General features: G+C 39.3%; 1 protein-coding gene across 1 annotated transcript in view; it reads right to left on the bottom strand.

The window, feature by feature from the left end:
* The window catches only part of LOC104598582 (Golgi SNAP receptor complex member 1-2-like), a 33,947-nt gene extending 15,335 nt beyond the window's left edge, over positions 1–18,612 (bottom strand). The window contains exons 1-2 of the mRNA XM_010260724.3: positions 18,215–18,612; positions 15,902–16,089 (exon numbers count right to left, since the gene is read on the bottom strand). Coding sequence (XP_010259026.1) covers positions 15,902–16,089; positions 18,215–18,353 — 327 coding nt within the window. The 5' untranslated portion in view covers positions 18,354–18,612. The remainder of the gene's footprint in view (positions 1–15,901; positions 16,090–18,214) is intronic.
* Between the last annotated feature and the right edge of the window lie 1,306 nt (positions 18,613–19,918).

Raw genomic sequence — 19,918 nt, 5'->3', positions numbered from 1 at the left:
TCAACGGCTTCTCCAGGCTTTTAATGGGTGCTGAACTTCGTTCTTGCTCCAACACCACATCGACAGAGACAAGAAACTGCTGCAACACGTCCGCAAAGGTCACCCAACCTTGTTTCCTCTTCCCATCCAGTAAGCAAAGCAATTGTCTTCTTGCTTCGAAATATTCTGTGACCATGATGAATCAGCCTTTACCATTGCATCTCAGTTCCACTTCGTACCTCTTCTTTCCCAGTTCAAAGACACTTTTCCATCCTATTGTCCTAACCAATTGTATAACACCATCAATAAAGCCCTTTAACCATGCCACTGCTTCCTCAAACAATAGTATCGTAGCCTTCCTATCCTCCCTAATTTTTAATAGGTTCTTTCCTCTGGCCCTTCCGCTCCCAAATAAAAATTTCTTCGCTTCAATAATCAGTTCAGACTTCCATCTACTCACCAAATGAAAAAACTTCTCCACTTCGGCTTCCCATCAGTTCAGACTTCTCCATTTTTAAGGCACTTCTTCTTACCTGGAACTCCTTGTTTGATCAAAGAGTTTACAGAAAATCTTCACCTTTCTACTTCCTGGAATGCTTGGCTAAGGTCTTCTCGACTTGTGAACCCAATTTTGCTAGACTATCAACCAGACCATTGGCAATCCAAGGTTTCCACCTGATCCTGGGAGTTCAATAGAAATGTATTAACCATCTCTTTTACCTTTATGATCCCATGCATTACCTTGCTTTCCCATTTGTTCCCTACCTTATTTCCAATAAGAAATAGTTATTGGCTGGTAATCATATATTCATATACAAGCGCTGGTTAGCTCTTCTTGTTGGGTGAGTGTGTGGAAGGGAATATGGAGTTCCAAGATAGGATTTTACCTTTTATGTCTTGGAAGGTGGGGGATAGGTCTAGTATTAGATTTTTGGAGGATGAGTGGCTGAAGGTGGGGAAATTGTGTGATCTGTGTCCAAGACTTTACAGATTAAGTACAAAGGAGATTTCAATTGTGCAATGCTTCAAGTGGAAGCAGGGAGATGTTTCAATTGCGCAATGCTTCAAGTGGAAGCAGGGAGATGTGTGTTGGTGACCAAGTTTTAGGAGGCCATTGCTGGATAGCGAGGTGGAAGAATGTTTATTTCTGTTATCTAAACTTCAAGAGGCAGAGGTGGAACCAAAATCTTCAGGCTTGAGGTAGTGATATCTTTGTACTCAGGTCCAGCGGGTGTAGGAGACTCTTTAAGGGCCGAATTACTGGCTGCTGTACAAGGAATCCAGCTTGCAAATCAGCTAGGCATAGAGCATCTGATTATTGAAGGGGATTCCCAGGTAATAGTGGGTTGGTTGAAGGATCCAGACACTGTTATTTGGGGTTTTAGAGATCTCAAAAAGGTTAAATGGTTAACAAGAAATATGACAATCAGAGTTCAGTGGGTAGGCAGATCAGCAAACTCATTGGCTGATTCACTTGCAAAACAAGGGGTTTCCCGGGATACTTTATTTTGGGCTTCAGTGTAATTTCTTTTGTACTTATAATTCTGTAATTAGCTTTAAAGGAAAGGTCGCATCTCATGCCTTTCCACAGGTTGCATGTAACTCTTATTTGCTGGTTTAATAAAATTTCACTCATTTATCAAAAAAAAAAATTGTTTTGGGGGGGAAAGGAAAACTAAAATCATGTGGAGTTGCATCCCCTTTTGCAGTTTTCTGGGAAGTGTAGAAAGAGCAGAAGAATTTTTAATGAAAAAGCAAAGTGCAAAGAAAAATTGAATTGGTTCAAGGCTGGTGGAGATGCTGGTCACCCCAGATTTTCAAGACTCAAGAAGAGAGGATTTCTTTGCTGACTTCTGGAACACTTTGAAATTTTGATTTTTGTAATGAAAACAGTTGTATTTGGTCTATTTTTGTTCTGTATTACTTTTCAGCAGGTGATGCCTTATCACCTGGATAGACACCCCCTCTAACTTTGGGATAAGTGTAATGAAAGTGGATTTTTTCTCTTGTGTTATGGACTGACAACAAAACTCAAACATCATCTGCATAAACTAATCCTTGATAATGTGCCAACAACTCATCAGAACACCATGGGAAAACCATCAAGTCCTGGAGCTTTACTGGATTTCATCTCTTCCATGGTTTGCAGCACTTCTACCTCTTTCAAGCTTCTTTGCAACTGACCACCCTCTTCTATCTAGATGTGATCAAACACTACTTCAAGTTGTAAGAGGAGTAGGAGGTCGCTAAGGTCCAGTCCTCTGAAAGTCTAAAGGATTAAGGCAGTAATTCCCTCATTTCTGAGTTTCTATTGTTGTTGAGAATATTAGCCTTTTATAGTTGGGATTTTAGAGCTAATTCCAGAAAGTCCTTCCCGCTTCATTGCATTTTGTTTGTCTTGAGTTTCTATTGTTGTTGAGAAATATGACAGTTGGCATTTTTTATGAGAAATAGTGAAATTTTATTAATTCAGAAACTGATTTAGAATTGTTATTTCATATAATATCCCATGGAGAGGCTGCAGCCTCTCCCAATAACTTACAAGTAAACTAGGAATAAATCACAGAAATCAAAACTGAGCCCAAAACAGCTATTCCCTATTTACCCCTTGCTTGGCTAACACATCAGCCAAAGTATTTGCTGATCTCCCCACCCACTGTATAGAAACAACATATTCCTTGTCAGCCAACTAAATTTCTTAATTTCATTCTTGTAGCATCATATAGTATCCTCAGGGTTTTTCAACCAGCCCACCACCACCTTGGAATTCCCTTCAATGAGAAAATGCTCTACCCCCAATTGATTTGCAAATTGCACACCTTGTACCGCAACTAATAGCTCTGCCCTAGCAGAATCTCTAAATCCTAAAGGACCCGAGTAGTGCATAACAACCTCTCCAATCTCATTCCTCAAAACACCCCCCATTCCAGATAACCCTGTATTGCCCAAGCTACTTCCATCAAAATTCAGCTGTAGTGAGCCTTAAGATGGAGGAAACCACCTTGTAGCTATCTTATTCTTAATGGAAGAACACCTCGCTGCTGCTAACAAGTTTCTCCAAAAGTCATTAAATGAGAATTGATGAAAATTTTCCGAAGTCTTCAGCCAAAGTATTGCCCTATTCAACACACAGTCCTTCAATTCCTGGATGCTCTTTTCCTTTCTCTTGAAATATCCTAGCATTCCTTTCTTCCCATAAAGTCCAAATCAAGGCTGCTCGAGCACATCTCCACATAATTCCCCCTCTTTTTGTAGGTCAAAGATCATGCTTACTTATGCTGGCAAGCTCCAACTACAACCAAACCCATAAATCTATAGAGAATGGACAAGATATTAGTAGAGATGGTAACAATCCTCCCCATGAGCTCTACAAAGGGTATACCAGTTGGGAGAAATAAAAAGGAAGGATCTTCTCTTGTGTAAGTTTAGAGTGTTTTATAGTTTGCATTTCTTTTGACACGCTCAATCTTCCTTTTCAGGTTATTCATTATTTATCTGTATAAGGTCAGCATGACCAAATTGTCAGGTGGTTGTGCATGACGGGGATAATTTGATCATGTTCCTATTTTCTTTTTGAAGAAGAAGAAGGTAAGGTATTGACTGAAATCAGAACCATACAAAGAAGCTCCCAGGAAGGAGCAAAGGCTGAGAACAGCCTCTCCGTTTACATTACAACTCAAATATACTAATAGACCTTAACTGAGACCCCAAGACCCTAGGATGGAAGTCTTTTACGCCTGCAGTCCAAGACACTAATTTTCCCACTGCACAAGACACAAGACAGTCCACCTCCTTTTCTTTATTTTGAAAGATTCTTTTGTTTCTCTCCGCCCATATGGAACTGATTACAGCTGCAGGGATAGCCCACCACACACTTCTAGCCAGCTTTGAAAGACCTAAGATATCCTAACTCCTTAACAGATCTGATACCTGTTTTGGCATGACCCAGGAAATACCTTCAGAAGAGAAAATGATTCCAAATTCCTGCCGCGAAAGGGCAATGGATGAGGAGATGATTGTTGTCTTCCTCTGCTTGACCACACAGCTCACAAAACATGTTTTGAATCAGAATTCTTCTTTTTGCCAAATTCTGTTTAGTTAGGTTTTTATCCAACACTACCACCCACAGCAGCGCATTCACCTTGAGAGGAGGAATCTGATTCCAGATTCTAGCCGCAGGAAAATTTTCAATTCCTCCACCAGCTAATCTTCTGGCAAAAGAATTTACAGTGAACATTCCATCTGCATTCCATTTCCAGATCCATGAGTCTTCTTCCAAGGAGTTCAAAATCTGACTAGAAAGCAATTCTAACAGATTCACCGCTTGGTCCACTTCCCAGTCTTGGAAAGGTCTTCTGAACGAAGGACTCCAGGCAAGACTATTCCCAATCAGCTCACAACAATTTGCCACCATTACATCTTGATTCTCTGCAAATTGGAACAGGTAAGGAAACAGCTCTTCAAAGGACCTATTGTTACACCAATTGTCTTTCCAAAACTTCAAGCGAAGTCCTGACCCCAACTTAGGGGACAAACCACTTTGGATCAGAGGGTAGATTTCCATAATTTTCTTCCAAAGAGAGCAACCCAAGGAAGGAAAGTTCAAGGTGGTTAACCAGTCCCCTCCATCTGTTTCATACTTAGCTGCAATTAAAGACCTCCACCAACTAGTTCTTTCTCTAGCAAATCTCCAGATCCATTTTCCCATTAACGCTCTGTTAAAAGTTTTCAGACTTCTCACCCCTGAGCCACCTCTTTCTTTTGGAGTACACACCTGATTCCAACTGACTAAGTGTATTTTCATTTCCTCCTCCCAACCCTTCCAAAGGAAATCCCTTTGGAGCCTTTCTAATTTATTCGCCACTTTGGTAAGTATTGGGAAGAGAGAGAGGAACTAGGAGGGGAGGTTAGACAGAGAACTCTTTAGTAGAGTGATTCTACCCCCCAAAGAGAGATATTTAGCTTTCCAAGATGCCAATTTCCTTTCCAATCTTTCCACCACCAGATCCCAAATTAGAGAGGAAGAGCACTTAGCCCCCAAGGGAAGCCCTAGATACATTGTTGGGAGATACCCAATCTGACAAGCAAGAGCTTCTGCTAGAACTTCAAGATTCTCAATCTTCCCCACTGGAATTACTCTACTCTTGGCCCAGTTAACCTTCAAACCAACTCAACACCCCAAGCATGACCTCCAGTTGATCTAGCTTTGCATCAATAAAACACAATGTGTCGTCTACAAACTAAAGTAACTGGACCTTTTCTCCTCCTGGTACTAATTCAAACCCTATAGAGAAGATGGGCCGAATGGCCCATAGGCTGTTATCCTTTTTTATCTTTTATGTTCTTTGCTGTAATGGGCCTTATTCTGGGCCTATTCTTTCTATGTTATGTTCTTTTAATTTCTTGCCCAACTAAGGGCCTCTTTGTAAATTATCAAAGTTTAACTTAATAAAATTGTGTTAGGGGGTAAGAGTAGAGATTAAGGTTCGAAACTCTCTTACTCTGAACCCTTATTGTCGCCATCTTCTTCTTCACCTTCTCTTCCTTAGAAGAATGATTTCTGTTATTTTATTTTGATTTCTGCATCTGTTCTAAACAGTCCTTTGTTCTCAAAAGACTGTTTTTCTTTTTGGTATCAAAGCAGGCTCTCTTTTCCTTTTTCACCCCTTTTTTCCCATACACAGTGTGTATGGAGAACTGAATCGTACGGACTGTTAAAGAGACTCTGTTCTGCCCAGTTGTTAGTGGTTTCTGGAGAGAAGGGGACTGACTGTATCGCCTCCTTGGCTGATTCAAGTGTACTACCCAAAACCCTAATTTTCTGGAGAAATTTGTTTGCGGGCTCCGCAGGGTGTTTGGACTGGGTGCTCAGTGTTTGGAGGCTTTCTGATTTTCTTTCTTGAAGAGCGAACCAAGTTGGTTGGTGTTTCGTGTAGTCTACAAGGTGCGGCTCCTTTTTTTCTATTTCTCCCAGCTTCTGGGTGTGACTCAGATTTGTGGTACTGCTGCATAGAGGTAGGCTTAACACAGTCCTTGTTCCATCTTCATTCGATGTCTTTTTGAAGTTGGTTGAAATCTTTTTGAAGTGTTTAAAGAGATGAACTCCTCAGAGATTGAAAACAAGAATGTTGCTGAATCCGGGCAAGTTCTAGGAGCCTCTGTTGACTCTTTACTGACTGTGACCACAGTCAAGCTAGATGGAACTAATTATCTGGCATGGTCACAATCGGTAAAGATTCATATCTGTAGTAGAGGAAAGTGGGGTTTTATCTCCGGGAGTAAAAAGGCTCCCTCAGAAGATGATCCATCTTATGAGAAGTGGATGCAAGAAAATTATACTGTTATTGAGTGGCTTGTGAACTCAATGCAGCCACAGATTAGTCAGCACTATTTATGGATGAATTCAACAAAGGAAATCTGGGATAGTGTTGCTGAAACCTATTCCCAAAAATTAAATGTGGCTAGAGCTTACAAGTTGAGAAGTGATGTGAAGAATTTAAGACGGGGAGAAACCTTTAGCTGTATACTTCTCAACACTGAAGTCTTTGTGGCAAGAAATAGATTTGATAGAAGCTGTAACCTGGGACACCACTAATGATGCAGAGACCTACAGAAAGCTGGTTGAGAGAAACAAGGTGTTTGAGTTCTTAACTAAACTAAACCCAGAGTATGATATTACAAAACAAAATATTTTATCCAAGGATAGTGTCTCACTGTCACAAGCATATGCCTTGGTAAGTAGTGAAGAGAGCAGAAGGATTGTCCAGGTTCAAGGGGATGGTCTGAATGATCACTTTGCTAATATGGGAGTGAAACCCAAAGGGGTTGTAAGGACTCCAAGTGGCTCAGGGAAGAAAGAGGTTGTCTGTGAGTATTGTAAAAAGCCAAAACACACTAAAGACAAGTGCTGGAAATTACATCCTGAGCTTCTTCCTCTTCGGTTCCAAAAGAAGCATGATAATAAAAGGGCAAGGAGTGCTAATGTTGCTGCTGGTCCAGATAGTGACAAGTACCAAACTGAAGAGATGACAGCTAGTGCACAGTTAGCAGCCATGAAAGCAGAATATGAGAAATTTGGGAGGATGATCAGTCACCTAGAGGGTGTGACTTCTTCTTCCAACCCTTCAAAAAATTCAACCTCTTCTGCATTTGCTCATTTAGGTATACGGGCTTCTGCCAATCATGCAACCATTTCAGGTAATCGTAGGATCCCTTGGATTATTGATTCAGGTGCTTCTGATCATATGACCAACCTTTCTACTTTGTTTGTTTCATATGATTTACTTCCTAGACGTGACAAAATCACCCTTGCCAATGGTTCTCTTGCCTCTATCTCTGGCAAGGGAACCATCAAGGCTACAGATTCCTTGATCCTTCCTTCTGCTCTTCATGTACCTAGACTAAATACAAACTTGTTATCTGTAAGTAGTCTAAGTCATTAAATTGTTGCGTAACCTTCTTCCCTTTCTACTGTGCTTTTCAGGATCTGGAGTCTCAGAAGGTGATTGAGAGTGGCCGTGAGGCGAATGGAATATACCTGCTTGATACTCCGGGACAGTGCCCTGATCAACCTGGAAAAACTACTTTTGGGTATTAATCTTTCTTTTTCTGCATTGAGTCATTTATTCCCTGAACTGTTTAAGGGAATTAGTTTGTCCAGTCTTCATTGTGAGTCTTGTGAGCTGTCAAAGCATTGTAGAAACAGTTATCCCTTGAGTAGTAAAAGATCTTCTTCTCCTTTTAATATTGTGCACTCTGATGTGTGGGGGCCTTACCATTTACCCTCTATGGGTGGTATTTTATCTTGTTCATTGATGACTTTTCTCGGTTTACTTGGATATTCCTGATGAAATCCCGTGATGAAGTTCCCAGACTTGTGAGGCAATTCCATGAATTTGTCCTAACCCAGTTTGATACCAAGATTAAAATTTTCAGATCTGACAATGCAAAAGAATATTTGAGAAGAACTTATCCTGCTATCTCACTGACTTAGGGGTTATTCATCAAAACTCCTGTGTTAGGACCCCAGAACAGAATGGAGTTGCTGAAAGAAAAAATAGACATATTGTTGAAGTTGCAAGAAGTATCCTGTTTGCCTCACATGTTCCTACAAAGTTTTGGGGTGATGTTGTTCTCACTGCTACCTACCTTCTAAACCATATGCCATCCAGGGTTTTGGGGTTTAAGTCTCCTTCATTCGGACAATGAGCTTTTTTCTATTCCTCTTCGTGTCTTTGGTTGCACCTGTTATGTACATTTCCCTAGTGTCCAAAGACATAAATTTGAGCCAAAAGCCCACAAGTGTATTTTCCTTGGTTATTCCCCCACACAAAAGGGTTACTGTTGCTTTGACCCAAAGACTGGTGCTCGATATGTCACAATGGATGTCACCTTTGATGAGCTTTCTTCCTTTTATGGTTCCTTTATGGAGGGACATTGTCCAAAGGGGGAGGATTTCTCACAGGTCTTTGCTCTTCCTCTTCCTGTCCTAGTTGAGTCTTTTACTGAGTCTCTTCCTCTTTCAAATGAATCAAGGGAGGATCAATCATTCCACTCTTCCTGTCCCAGTGTTCCTCCCCCTTTACCTCCTCGTCCTCTTTTTAATCCCAGGATGTATCAAAGGCAAAGATCCAGAAATGAGCAGGTTGTTTCCCCTACAACACATGAGCCTCATGCACTTCTAGTTACAGATGAGACAACAGGTACTGCTTCAGCCCCTTTGGAGCCATCCTTCCCAGACCTTGATATCCCCATTGCTATTAGGAAAGGAAAAAGGAAGTGTACTGCACATTGCATTTCCAAACACCTTTCTTATATTTTGCTTTCTCCTTCATATTTTGCCTACCTTTCTTTTGTTGCCTCTAACCCAATTCCCAAGTCTGTGTCAGAAGCTCTTAATATTCCAGAATGGAGGGATGCTATGAGATCCGAATATGATGCCCTGTACAAGAATGACACTTGGGAAGTGGTTGATTTGCCTGAAGGGAAGGATCCAGTTGGCTATAAGTGGGTCTTTACTATCAAATATCATGTTGATGGCACCATTGAGAGGTACAAGGCTAGGCTGGTTGCAAAAGGTTATACACAGACATATGGGATTGATTATCTGGAGACCTTTGCCCCTGTTGCCAAGATGACTTCTGTGAGAGTTCTTCTATCTTTGGCTGCTCACTCCGACTGACCACTTTATCAACTAGATGTAAAGAATGTATTTCTGAATGGAGAATTACATGAGGAGGTTTATATGTCTCTTCCTCCAGGGGTGTATGAAACAGATATGAAAGGAAAGGTATGCAAGCTGAAGAGATCTCTTTATGGACTAAAACAGTCCCCTAGAGCATGGTTTGAGAGGTTTAGGGCTGCCCTTGTCAACTTTGGCTATGTACAGACACAGTCTGATCATACTCTCTTTGTGAAGAGGAGAGGATTCCTGGCAGTTTACCTAATTGTGTATGTTGATGACATTGTTGTGACTAGTAATGATGTTTCAGGAATTAATGATCTCAAATCTTTTCTTCATACAAAGTTTGAGATCAAAGATCTGGGGGAATTGAGATAGTTCCTTGGCATAGAAGTTGCTAGATCCAAGGATGGGATTCTTATCTCTCAGAGGAAGTATGTTCTTGATTTGCTCTCTGAAACAGGGAAGATGGGTGCTAGACCAGTTGCTACTCCTATTGATATGAGACATAAACTCTCTGCTTCAGATGGAATATTGTTAGAAGAGAAAGGAGTCTTCCAAAGACTCCTTGGAAAACTTCTCTACCTATGCATGACTCAGCCAGACATTGCATATGCTGTCAGTTGCATCAGCCAATTCATGCATGCTCCCCAGGATACTCATATGGCAGCAGCAGAGCGAATTCTGTTTTATTTGAAGGGCTCCCCTGGAAAGGGAATTCTGTTTGCCAAGCATGACCATATGAAACTTGAAGCCTATACAAATGTTAACTGGGCTGGAAACATTGATGACAGAAGATCTATTTCTAGGTACTGCAGCTTGGTGGCAGGTAATATTGTCTCTTGGAGAAGCAAGAAACAATCTGTTGTTGTTCGATCTTCAGCAGAAGCAGAATACAGAGCCATGGCACATAGAGTTTTTGAACTATTGTGGTTAAAATCATTGATGAAGGAACTGGGGATTGAGCATGATAAGCCAATGATGTTATACTGTGATAATCAGGCCGCCATCAACATTGCTCACAACCCAGTACAACATGACCGAACTAAGCATATTGAAGTTGACAGACACTTCATTCGAGAGAGAGTGGCTTCTGGTGAAGTTTGTCTACCTTTCATCACCTCTGAAGGACAGTTAGCAAATTTCCTCACCAAGGGCATTCCCAAGGCTAAACTTTAACATGATACTGGCAAGCTTGGCATGATTGACATCTATGCTCAGCTTGAAGGGGAGTGTAGAGAAGATGGGCCGAATGGCCCATAGGCTGTTATCCTTTTTTATCTTTTATGTTTTTTGTTGTAATGGACCTTATTCTGGGCCTATTCTTTCTATGTTATGTTCTTTTAATTTCTTGCCCAACTAAGGGCCTCTTTGTAAATTATCAAAGTTTAACTTAATAAAATTGTGTTAGGGGGTAAGAGTAAAGATTAAGGTTCGAAACTCTCTTACTATGAACCCTTATTGCCACCATCTTCTTCTTCATCTTCTCTTCCTTAGAAGAATGATTTTTGTTATTTTATTTTGATTTCTGCATCTGTTCTAAACAGTCCTTTGTTCTCAAAAGACTGTTTTTCTTCTAACCCCTTCCACAAACCTTCTTCACTAACTCGGTGAACAAAAAGGGACAATATCTCTATTATACAAATGAACAATAGAGAGGAAAGGGGGTCCCCTTGTCTGAGGCCTCTAGAACTTTTAAAGAAGTCAGCCGATTCACTATTAACTAGAACTGCAAATTTGAGGTAAGAAACACAAACTTTGATCCAGTTCCTCCATTTCTGACCAAAATTCATCTTTTCCAAAACTAAATCCAAACGTTTCCAGTTAACATGGTCGTAGGCCTTTTCAAGATCCAGGCATCCAACTTACAAATCAGCCCTGTTTTACGCTCCCTTCTCCTTGAGTCTATCAGTTCATTTGCCACCAGGACACTGTCTAACATCTGCCTTCCTGGCACGAATGCAAATTGATTCTTTGCAATCACAGAATTCAGCACTAATCTTTCTGGTAGAACCTTTGCCAGAATTGTATAGAAACTGTTTAACAAACTGATGGGCCTAAAATCTTTAATGTTAGTTGCCCCTTCCACTTTAGAAATTAAGGAGATGAAAGTGGAATTTAGACTTCTTTCTAGAGCTGCACTTTGATGGAAGTCTTGAAATACTTTCATTAAATCCTCTTTCACCACCTCCCAGCACTTCTTATAGAAAAGACTTGTAAGACCATCTGGCCCTGGAGATTTATCTACTTCCATTCTTGATCATATACCATATTTCAGCCTCAGTAAAAGGGGCTTCCAACTCTCTTTGTTGAGAATCAGAAATCTTCCTAAACTCAAGATCTGTTGGAAAAGGTCTTCTAGTCCAAATTTCCTGGAACAATTCTGTTAAGTATTTGGTGGCAATTAACTTCATGTTCTTACACACGTGCTTGGCATGTAATACCCCTTTTTTTATATCACACAAGTCAGGGTGTCCTCATAATTATTCATTCCCTATCTTATATTCACACCCTCTTACATTAGGCATTTGTTATTATTATTACTACTTCATCCACCTTGAATAAGGCATCTTCCTCAAATTGTCAAAATTTTGGATTAAATCTCTAGGCATTTGTTATTATTATTACTACTTCATCCCCCTTTACCATTCACTTTTTCTTCGATGCCTTCTTCTTACATCCAAATGCTACAGTAGCAAATAGGACCCTTCTCTTTCTCAGGTGAAGGAGACCTCCCCTTTCTCTTCTCACTACCTACCACCACAGGGCCACCTTTGGTAACACCACTTTCCTTACCTTTGCCTTGACCACTTTTCCCTTGCTACTAACAGAATGAGTAGTTCCTTTCTCGTGATCTTTCTTCTTTGGAATAATCTATGAAATGGGTACATTGTTATCAAGTAATGCAAGAGGATAAAAATATATACTAACAATGAATAAGTATGAGAATATCTATAAAAAATGAATAAGTATGAGAATACCCTCACTTAAGTGATATAAGTGAAAAAAGGGTAATATGGTATCATGTGCTAAGCACACACCTAAGAACATGATCAAACCTTCCCCATCATGTGCAACTATCTAAGCCTAGCTTTGCTAGCCTAGCATAACTAAATAATGAATAACTAGAAAAGGAAGATTCATCATATTAGAAGATGCAATGAAGTGGGAAGAACATTTTGGAATCACATCCCAAAGCCAACCGTTATATTTCTCAACAACAACAACAAAAACTTAGACAAAAAAGGAATCACTAACTTAATCCTTCAGGCTTTCAAAGTACACTAGACCCTAGCCACCTCCTACCCCTCTTAAACAAGTTGTGGATAAACTACATCATGATTGGTGAGTAACTCGTAGAAATCTAAAATGGTCCTGCTTACCTTAGATTCACCATCAAAACCTTGATGAATTGTAGTAAACAAAACTGTGAATCCCATGCATCAAATGTGATAAAAAGGAAAAAAGACAAAATATATCTCTCTACCAACTTCTAGAGCTATGCTGGATTTTCCACAACTATGTCTTGGGAGATAGATGAGAATGTGGAAAAACTTGGAATTTGTTTTCTCCATCTCCTGTATTGAAATAAAAATAATCTCAAGTTATTTGTGTGGCTCTGTTGCCCACTGATAAAGGAAATTGATTCAAGAAGACACTGGTTTTACAATAACATGTATGTAATTGTACATCAAATGATCCATTGCCTACTTTTGATAAATAAGATTGCTTACTTTTTTTTGTTTTATTTATGTAAAAATGTGAATAACTGAAAACATATACTATCATCCTCCCCTTCTCATGGGGGCTGCTCTTGTAACCATTGGGGTTCCCCCCTTCCTTTTGGCAATAGAATACTATATTTATCTTTCAGTGCTGCCTCCTAGGGAAACACTGGATTAATTTTTTATCGATAACTTAAGATTTCATTGCTTATGGAGAAAAAATAATATATTTAAACTGCAAGCAGCTCCTTGAGGTGACCACTGCCACCAATTCTTTGTGGTATTGCTGTTTACAACTTACAAATTAGTTGTGAGCCCTTTACCAATTTGTACATCATCAAGTAGCTCTCCAGAAAAGCAGATCCCTATTGAATCTCTCTTTAGCCAAATAGTCAGCAAATCCATTTTCTGAGTTGTGCACCCATGAATATGTGATGTTAAAGTGTCTTATCAGTTCCTTGGTCTTTCTCATGATGCTTTGATAGTGCCAATTTCCCATGTTATTTTCAATCCAGCCCACTACTACTTTCAAGTCCCCTTTTATGATCAGTGTTGAGATAAATAATTATCTGCTATTCTGCCCAACCTTATGTAGGAGTGCTATCAATTCTGCTCTCATAGAGTTTTCTTGCCTATTGGCCCTGAGTAGAAACTTTATGCAAACACAGAAAAGACTAGGAAGGAAAAGAAGCCCTTAGGCCACCTTTTCTTTTCTTTAAGTTATCTTCTACTTCTAGATATCGTAGGAGTCAAGTGGATTTAGTTATTTAGAGTCAGAATCAGCACTTGAGTGCCCCTACAAATTAGAGTAGGAGTCCCATCTCTTGCCTCCAGTGGGAAGGTTAAACTGTCGTATCATTGCAGCTCAAGATGCAATCCAGGTCCAGCTAGAAACTAGAACCAAAGAAGTATTTCTTAACATCAACAGTAGTAGCATCTCTGGGCTTTCGGTGAACCCACCCACTGGATATGCTGATTACACTGGGGCAGAAGGGAATATCTCAATGTTATATTCATATTGCAAATCAGTTAGAGTTCTTCTTGGTTATTTAAGGTTTTGGCTAATGCAATAATGGTTTCGACTTCAAAAAAATAATTAAAAACAAAATAATGGCTTCAACTTTCAAATGTCAAAACATGTCAGAAATGTTAGCTGACATATTTCAGTTTGAGCCCTATCAACAGAAATCTTAAAATAAGTTAGAAAATTCCAAAAAGTTGGTTGAATATCATAATATTTTGGTCAAAGTCAATAATCTTACCTGACAATTGACACTCTACAACATGCCAAACCAAAATGTTGATAGAATATGTAATAAATGGGGTCCATAAGCATGATATGTTTTTTATATACTTGACATAAGCTTTTCAAACATATACAGTAGACAGTAAAATTATTTGTGTAATATATTGTATTCCATTCAATGATCAGTATTCTTATTTTTGTTTTCCATTCAACTTTTCCAAGTTCTCTGAGCTTCTTCAGTTGTCAGCTTCAAAGACTGAAAAGTGGTGAGAGGAAACACCAAAATAGGTCAACTAACCCCACAATCTGAGCCCAAATAGAAGATGAGAAGGGGTAAGGGATAAATAAGTGGCTGGCTGCTCTCAGGGGCTTGGTGCATCACATAACAGAACACACAAAGAAAGCAACCTATAAGGGTCCTCTGAGGAGATAATGATCATACAACACCCGGTGCACCTCAACACTTCATTCAACCCACTCCAATTCTGTGAGAAATATCTTCATTGATCTCTCATATGTTATGAACTACTAAACGAAGTGGCAGAAATCATCACTTCGAGGTATCTCTTGGCCACCAATTCTAATTGCACCCTCACCCTCATTTACAATACACCAAACATATTCTATCTGAGTCCACTTTAAAACCTTTTGATTCTGAAGCATCTTGTTATAGATTTAATTTTACATAATCCTACAGTCTTGTCAATTGTTACTATATTGTCATCAAAACATCATATGTCATGGAATCCCTCTCCCTCCATAAATGCCTTGTCAGCTCTCAGTTCATCTAATGTTGATGCAAAAATACATGGACTAGAATTGACCCCTAGTGTAGACAACGCAAGTACAAACTCTCCCCTCCCCACAAAATGTTCTGGTACTAATGATGCACCATAAAAAAAATATACTTAATTAGGTTAAACCATTAAAGTGTGCAACTCTGCTTCTTTTTTTCCATAAACTCACCACAGTAAACTCCCAATATCAATTTTCTTTTTGATGGAGCTACATAATGGTGGGTAGCCCACCTCCATCCCCTTAACCCCCTCCCCCAAACCCTGGTGGCAGCGGGATTTGATCCCAGGTCTCAGAAACAACAAGTCAGAGATCCTACTAACTGAGCCACCATCAGTTGATTAACTCCCAATCTCAAATTAGAATTTATAGGTTTAAACTTAGGCATAAATTCATAGTCAGGCAATCATGTATCTTATAGAAAAGTATCAAAATAACCATGTAATAAAGATGTCAAGTTGGAGAATATAGCGAAAATCTAAACAACATGCTTGTCAAAGAGGCAGAGAAAGTGAGGAAACTCACGTGTCATTACCAATGTTGGTCCCAGTTATCACTCATCAAAAAAAAAAAAAAAAAATGTTGGTCCCAGTTTTCCAGGGTCTTGGGAGGGGTGGACTGGATGCAGACCTAACCTTCAGCATTTTCTTGCATGAAGTGGCTGCTCTCAGAATCGACCACCCATTCTCATGCTTGTGAACCAAGGGTTCCACCATTGGAGCAAGCAATGGCCCCTAAAGTGAGGAAAATTCTTATTGGTAATTATTTCAGGAAAGCATGGCATTAAAACAACAAAATATGGCTATCTACTGAGAGTGCATAATGCATAACCAAAACAAAGTACCCAAAATACAGGAAGAAAAAAATAAGAGGGAGGAAAAAAACAATTTTCAACAAAATAAAAGCTTGCATAGATAATGAAGAAATAGCCAAGTTACCCTAACCATTAGAGAAGAAAAGAAAAAGGAAAAAAACCTGAGAAAACTCATGAAGTATATCCCTGTGCCTTGCTAGCTTCTGTGTTACCGAAGTAGTAGGTGCTGCAGATGCAGCACAACGGCTCATGGCATCATTTGTATCTAGTAGCTTTTCAAGCAAAGACTGAATCTCCATTTCCATAGACTTCCATGATCTGCTGGACCCAAGAGTAGGTGATCCTGTATCTGTATAATGTGAAACACTAGTACAATCATCTTACTGGATCACAATGAGAGAAGAATGAAGAAACTTAGAATTGTGAAAGAATAGTAGTATCCATAAATTACAATAACTTCCTCCAATGCAATGCCACTAACCTAATAAACCATGACAAGGTGAAAACTTTAAACTCTTGTAACCATAGGCTACACAAAGCTACTTATTTCTTTTCTTTCCTTTCCTTTTTTCTCCTTTTTTTCATTTTTTATTAAGGCATAGTAATACCTTGTAGAATCTCTATTTGCATGTTAAGAGTTCATGAATCTTTTGCGAATCCAAGGGAAATTTTGCAATTCTTTTAAAGTGTGGAAGAGAGGAACAAGGAAAAATGGAATCATTAGGTGAATTCAGGCAGATTCCCATGTGGAGAAGGCCTTGAAGATCAGCAAAGCATTTTCTTTTGGAAAGCTTCAGGGAGAAAGGGAAGGGAGCCTTGAAAATTAGAGAGATGAAAAATGGCTATGGTATTGCTGGTAGGGAAAGATGTGATAACCTGGTTTAAGGATTTTGTTGAGGAAGCAATCGTAGCAAGTTGGAAGACGGAGTGTAAGGGATCAACAGAGGAAGATGATAGGAAGTATGTGGTAGAAAGAAGAAGGAATGCTAAGCGAAGCTTTATGGTGATCATTGAATATTTTGGAGGAAGGGAAAATCAACTAGTTTGTTTCCCACAAGGAAACCTGGCGACTGGTTGGAAGGAGATCTTAGGTGCTTTGAAAGGTTTCATGCTATGGATGGGAGATATGCAAGAAATAAGGGTGGAATCAACAAAGGAAACTCAGAAGCCTAGCAAAGAATCTGCAGGAAAGGAGCAGCAGCAGCAATTTAAGAAGATGGGAGAGCTACTGATGGTAGGACACGTTTAAAGTGATAATAGGATAACCATCAATGCAGCCAAGGTGTGATAATTACTCACTAGTGGTTACCAAAGAACCACTGGGAGACTGGAGGAGAATCGCAGATGGTGTGATAAGAGGTTTAAAGTTGAAATCCACCATAATGTTAACCCCTTTCAAGAAGTGTAAGGCGCTCTTGGAAGTGGTAAGTAAGAGGTTGGGGTTGATGCAGCATGTTTTCAAATGGAATCTGATAATATTACTGTGTTTAGGTGGAGTCCCCTGTCTAACTCAAAAATTCTGCAAGTGGAAGATAGAGTTGTTGTTTGAATCTTGGGCCTATTGGATGGTTTCCTTGTGAAAGACCTCACTCAGTTGCTGTCAGTCTAAGCAACGTAAGGCCAGAAGACATCCCCTGGAAGGTTGACATGTTTACGGATGGGGCATTTTACTCTGTTTGGCTGGTGACAGCCATTGAAGCTTCTTTGTGGCGTGAATGTAGGAGGGAAGAAGATGAGAAGGTTAAAGAAGATTGAGTAGGTGGACTTAAGGGATTGACCCGTTCAAAGATTGAGTAGGTGCATAAGAATCAGCTTTTTTGGACTCAATTGTAATTTGTCTTGGTTTTGAGGCTGCATCTCACACCTCTATGTGGGAAGCCTCTACTGTATCTTCTTATTTAACCTTTTAATATTAATAAATTCTCCATTACTTATCAAAAAAGATTACAATTTACTTCATAATTCACTGAACTGGTTTGCAGTTTGTAGATGCTTCAAGTGGACTATTCCACATTTCCACTGCATCAAAGAGGAATCTAATAAGAGGGTTCCAATTAAACTTCCAATGTAATGCAAATACATGTAAACCACACACATTAGCACATATCCAGTAAATCAACTTCACATGGATGGTCTCTCTGTTACTCGTAAGCCATTTACCACTAGGACTAATGCGAGATAGATTCACCTCGATTAGACAGTGCAGTTTTCACCCAAAATGCATAGTCAGATATGAAATCGGTCAGATTACATTTGAAAGACGAAAACGAGTTTACGTTCAAGTGCCCAACGCGGGCACAAAATGGATCTTCCCATTTGGAACCTACAATTTCCAAATCCCTCTACTAACATAAAACATGTTCAAAATGCTCATTAGCAGTGGTTGAAATTCACTATTGAAGAGAATCTAAAATACGATGCACAGAAACACTGACAGAGAGAAACAGAAAGGAAAGAGATCAAAGAAGACAGACCTCCCTGGGTAAACCTTGCACCGAGCTTGGCGTAGGAAGAGAGCTTGACGTCAAGATCGCCCTCAATCTTTCTGGCCTCTTTTCTCAATTCCTCCCAGCCGGCCTCCTGCAACTCAAGACTCGGATCCGTCATTTGCATAAGCAAGCAGCCCTCGCTTTCTCGGATTAAAAGATTTTATAATTTTGAGTTCTGCTTGTTCTTCTATGCAGCAGCGGTTATTTGTTCCGTTAATACAGTTGAAATTGTCATTCAACCGGATAAATTCACAGAAACCCTTTCTTTCTTCTTCCTTGGATTTCTGTTCCTCCGTGCATCAAACAACTCGGACTGAGTGAATAGAGAGCAAGGATCGTGTTTGAAGGCTCGAAGCCCATCTGCTATGTCACCCGTTCACACTACACAGATGTTATGTTATAGACAGATCCTCCATCGAGTCTATGTGTCAAACTCAAGACAAGTGGTGTCGCCTTATGGGCTTCTCTTGGGCCCAGGCGCAGATGGTCCCACTTAAGGTAATGTTGATCTTGACGTCAAATTTTCGAAATTATTTGACGTGATCCGATGACTATAACCGTCCGATGTATTTACGTCAAGAAGTCGAGAGATCAGGATTCAGGTAATCAATTCAAGAGGTTGAACATGCAGTATGCCGCGTAGCAGATTCATGTTTCCGGGAGGGTTTGGTCCATGGCTCATGGTTCATGGCTGGGTGGCCGGGTCACGGGTGGGGGCGATGTTAGTCAGACTGACTACTGAGTGAGAGTGAGACGCCTTAGGCCAGACTATAATGGATCCAGTCACTTTAAAGCCCAATATGCAAGTTGTTACGAGAAATTTCTGGCTCAAGCTCTACCCAAAAATTCCATCATTGTGCCAGCTTGGTCACAAGTAATGCTACCTGATCATATATATAGCCCGAGTTTAGCAGTGATATTGCTCAATGTGCCAATTGCAAGGAATGCAATAGAGCAGGATGTTTGTATTTTTGTTTAACTTATTGAATAATATTTATTAGAGATTAAATTATTATTTGAGATTATATTATTTATTGACTAAGTTAATATATTTTTAGTATTTATTGTATTTTTGTAATTATTGTACTTTTTTCATTATCAATATATTTTCAATAATTGTGTATTTTTGTTATAAATTTTCAATAATTATTGGATATTAAACTATTGTTATTTATCAGAGATGAGGCTATTAATTTTGTTGAAATTATGAATGTTCATGAGTTGGTTCGGTTCGGTCGTAGGCATTTGGCCAACCAAATTGACCTAGTCAGGTTGGGGAGTTGGTCAGCTAAAACCGATTGACCTTTTGTGAAAATCGACCCACTCAAGTTGTATCGATTTGGATCGTTTTTTGGTTTGGTCAGTCGGTTCAAAAGATTTAAACTTAAAAATTATAGTGCAATTATTAAAAATTAAATTTATGATATAAAACATTTTAGACTAAGATAAAATATTAATATATATCCATGGTTAGGTCATTCAATTTTGGTTGGTTTATAAATGGCCAAAGTGAAATTGATCAAACTTGGTCGAATTGAGAAATTTTTTAACCAAATCCGACCTAAAATACTAGAAAACCGACCAACTCGAGTCGAGTTGATCGAATTGGTCGGTTTCATCAGTTTGATGAATAAACCTAATTAAAATTAACTATTGTTATTTTTGTATTATAAAAAAATTATTAAAGTA

The sequence above is a fragment of the Nelumbo nucifera genome, chromosome 6, assembly GCF_055504915.1.
Source record: "Nelumbo nucifera cultivar China Antique chromosome 6, China Antique-T2T, whole genome shotgun sequence".
In the NCBI taxonomy this organism is placed as follows: domain Eukaryota; kingdom Viridiplantae; phylum Streptophyta; class Magnoliopsida; order Proteales; family Nelumbonaceae; genus Nelumbo; species Nelumbo nucifera.
The sequence above is the reverse complement of the archived record's forward strand: the minus strand, read 5'-3'. Positions and strand labels throughout refer to the sequence as shown.